The sequence below is a fragment of the Alosa alosa genome, chromosome 9 (genome assembly GCF_017589495.1).
Source record: "Alosa alosa isolate M-15738 ecotype Scorff River chromosome 9, AALO_Geno_1.1, whole genome shotgun sequence".
Taxonomy (NCBI): domain Eukaryota; kingdom Metazoa; phylum Chordata; class Actinopteri; order Clupeiformes; family Clupeidae; genus Alosa; species Alosa alosa.
In genome coordinates, this window is record NC_063197.1 from 27,088,874 (window position 1) to 27,092,512 (window position 3,639).

A 3,639-nucleotide genomic window follows, 5' to 3' on the forward strand; every position below is an offset into this window, starting at 1 on the left:
TCCCTTTTCCCTGACTCTGTCTCCATCACTCACTCTTGTCCGTCTCTCTTTCCCTGCCTTTTCTCTCTCTCTCTCTCTCTCTCTCTCTCTCTCTCTCTCTCTCTCTCTCTCTCATTCTTCATACATATCCAGACTGGCGGTTTGGGCCAGATTCCGTAAAATGACTCAGACATGTTTTCCTCTATCAATCTTTCTTTCTCTTCTCCTCTTTCCCCCAGTCTCAATGGCATGCTAGCTCTCATGCACTTATTACTTTGCTCTCCCTGCTTTTGCTAATTCACGGTTTCCCGGCATGATCACTAGTGTTCGTGGGAAAATGTGCCTCATGCTTTTGGGAGACGTCATCTTTATTGATCTTTTCACTTTTTTCACATCCTGCTATGGCAGAGGTTGGATGTTTTTTTGCGTGTTTGTTACTATTTCTTGTTGTAAACTGACACTGTGTGTATCGTGTCTTCCTGAAAGTGTGTGTGTGTGTGTGTGGTGAAAGGTTTTGTTTCCAAATTTATGAGCGATGTTGATTTATATGGTCTGCCAGTCTTTGTTGCGGCTGTGGTTGTGATCTCAGAAAGATTTGTGTGTTTATGTGTGCTTGTGCTTGTGCCTGTGTGTGCGCGCGCCTGGTAAAGTGTGTGAGCATATTTATGTATGCAAACGTGTGTGTGTGTGTGTTTGTGTAAGTGAAAGAGAGAGATCATATTGTGCGTGTGTGTACATGCTGGTGATTTCCAAAGAGTTTGAGGCTCTTTGTTGTGGTGGCAGGACTGGGTAAGGCAGGTCTGCCTCTCCCCTGTAATGAAGAAAATGGGGCAGGAGGGGGGGGGAGACCCCGCTCACCCTGTTTTAATAAACACCTACACACAGACAGAGCGCCAGCAAGAGCCCTCGCTCCATTTTCTCCCAGCTAACAGGCCTAAAGATCGGCAAACTGCATGACAGAGGGGGAGGAAGGCTGAGCGCTAACTACCCCCCACACACACACACACACACACACACACACACCCTGCCACCCCACTCCAGCCCTCAAATCCCGGTCAAGGCTCCAGGTGCACCCAGGCCAGCGACCCTCAAGCCCGGCGGGCCCCTGACACAGGAATCCATTAATGAAAAGTCCTTTCTCTTTTTCCTGTTTTCCTCTCTCTCTTTCTCCTCTCTCTCTCTCTCTCACTCACACACACACACACACACACACACACACACTGTCTCTGTCTCGCCCTCTCTCACACAAGACACACACACTCTCTCTTTCCCTCTCTCTCTCCCTCTCTTTCTCTTTCTTTCTCTCTCTCTCCCTCTGTCCCGTATTTTCTCTCGTGCATACACACACACAGTTTTGGTAAAAGGGGCTGGGGTGGGGCTGAGGGCTTAAAGTCCCCCCTGTAATCGGTTTCATTCCAGCTCCCAACTACCAGCGAGAGCCGCCTAATCAGGGGTACATGTTCCTGTTTTTTTTTATGGAGAGGTGCTGGTTAACCCTTTCTGCAGTCCCGCTCTATGTGTTTAGGCATCAGATAGAGGATGAGTTTTAGATTAGAAGCAGAGGAGTCTGTCTGTCTGTCTGTCTTTCTCTCTTTCTCTCTCTCTCTCTCTCCCTTTCTGTCTTTCTTTCTTTCCTTCTCTCTCTCTCTCTCTCTCTCTCTCTCTCTCTCTCTCTCTCTCTCTCTCTCTGTCTGTCTGTCCATCTCTTAAGGTGTGACCTGTCTGTCCTGTTCTCTAGTTACCAGCCCCTCATTTACTTGTGCCTCTTTGATGATTGCATATAAATCGGCGTTTACTAGGCCAGACGTTGGTGCTTGTGTATGGTCTAGTGCCTTGGTAATGACTGAACTATTTATGTGGGGATGCCATTGAAATGACTGAACTCAAAATGTGGGTCAACACTTTTGACAAAGAGAAACATGATGAGAGCGGTTGAACTATTTATTTAAGGAAGAAAAAAAAACATTTTAACTGTGTGTTGGAGAGAGAGGGTGGGAAATCTCCAGAGATGGAAAGAGGTGTGTAGATTGCAGAAATTAAGTGTGTGTGTGTGTGTGTGTGTGTGTGTGTGTGTGTGTATGTGTCTGTGTAGCAGCAAGAGAGCATGCTTCAGAATGCCTCCTCTTTTTAATGTGCCAGTTTAAATGTGTTGCACAGGTGTGTTTTAAAAGCGAAGGATTAACTCGTCCGAGTGGACCGTGCCAAACTGATATTAGCCTACACCTCCTCAGTCCCACCTCTGTAATCACCTCCAGCATAGCCATAGCAACAACAACCACAGCAGTGAGCCCAACTGTCTGCCCTCCAAGAAACACACACACACACACACACACACACCAGCCTACAACCACTGTCTGTGTTCCCATGGTCATTCGTGCCCTCACATCACTGGCTGAGGCCCAAAGCCATTGACAAACTATTGACCTTTACAATCAAGTCCATTGGCTGGGCTCTCATGTCGTTGGCTATCTCACCTCACTGGCTGTTCCCCTATGTGGTTGGCTCTTCTCTCATTTCTTTGGCTTTGTGTCATCATTGGCTGTTCGCTCACAACCACTTGCTGTTCTTTCACGTCTTTGGCTGTCCCCTTACACTGTCAACCGATCACTGATGTCACTCTGTGTGTGTGTGTGTGTGTGTGTGTGTGTGTGTGTTTCTCCCCCGCTGCAGAATTACGACAGCAAGCTCGCCATCGGCTGTCCAGAGTACACCTTGGATGAGGACGAGCAGGACAGTGCCAGCAAGTAAGAGTCGGTCTGCCACACGACAGCACTATTCTGTTCAATAGGAATGGTCAGAGTGGGAATAGTGGGTTATGTAGATTATGAGCACGTCTGAGTGAGTGGTTTTGGTTTTGGAATACGGCAGACCAGCTGTACTTGTCTGACCTCTAGTGGCTGATGCATGAAACAACATAGGCCTTTTCATCCTGAGATGGGGGAAACTAGTTCAGTGTATGTTAGTTAAATGTATAACAGCATGAAGATGTACTGAGTAAAGAAGTGGAGAGAAATCATCATTATGTGAATATTACTAAAATACATGCCTGAATCTGCGCAATATCTACTATTTCTCTAGGGTGCTTGTATTAGTTTTATGGGTGTTTTGTTGTGTGTGTGTGTGTTTGTGTTAATTGTATGTGTGTGTTTGTCAGGATCTCGTCGGAAGACAGCGGGGAGATGCCCTCACACACGGAGGACAGTGACGACTCGTACGAGCTGGAGGCGGACGTGGCGCCGTCCTCGGGCAAGATGACCCTCCTGGAGGAGATTCTGGACTCGCTGAGCAGCACCAGCATTCAGGAGGGCCGCCTTGCTGCCGCCAAGAGCCTGGACTTCCTGCGCTCAATGGAGGACCTGGACTTCAAGTCCACGGTGAGCAACACGTTCTTTACTGACGCCAGGCCAAAGGAGCCCGAACATGAGCTGAGGGTGTGTGTAATACACTATACTAATAGATTACCTATTAGTGTCCCGATTACCTATTAGTGTCCAGAAACTCAAGTGTCCTTTTCTGGTCACACAGGCATCTTTGTACCGTTGAATGTGAGGCTGGATAAATATATTTATGTGATGGATAATATTCAGTGGGCTATTAGAAGTTTGTGTGTGTGTGTGTGTGTTTATTTATGTTGATGTACTTTCTGTGTGTGACTTCCAG

At 47.3% G+C, this 3,639-nt stretch overlaps 1 protein-coding gene across 4 annotated transcripts in view; it reads left to right on the forward strand.

Annotated features, from left to right (window-relative positions):
• Nucleotides 1-3,639, forward strand: part of dennd1b (DENN/MADD domain containing 1B) — a 99,390-nt gene that overhangs the window by 90,044 nt on the left and 5,707 nt on the right. For all 4 annotated transcript variants that reach the window (XM_048251709.1, XM_048251708.1, XM_048251710.1 and 1 more), the window contains 2 exons: nucleotides 2,650-2,723; nucleotides 3,134-3,353. In XM_048251709.1, the coding sequence (XP_048107666.1) occupies nucleotides 2,650-2,723; nucleotides 3,134-3,353 (294 nt within the window). The remainder of the gene's footprint in view (nucleotides 1-2,649; nucleotides 2,724-3,133; nucleotides 3,354-3,639) is intronic.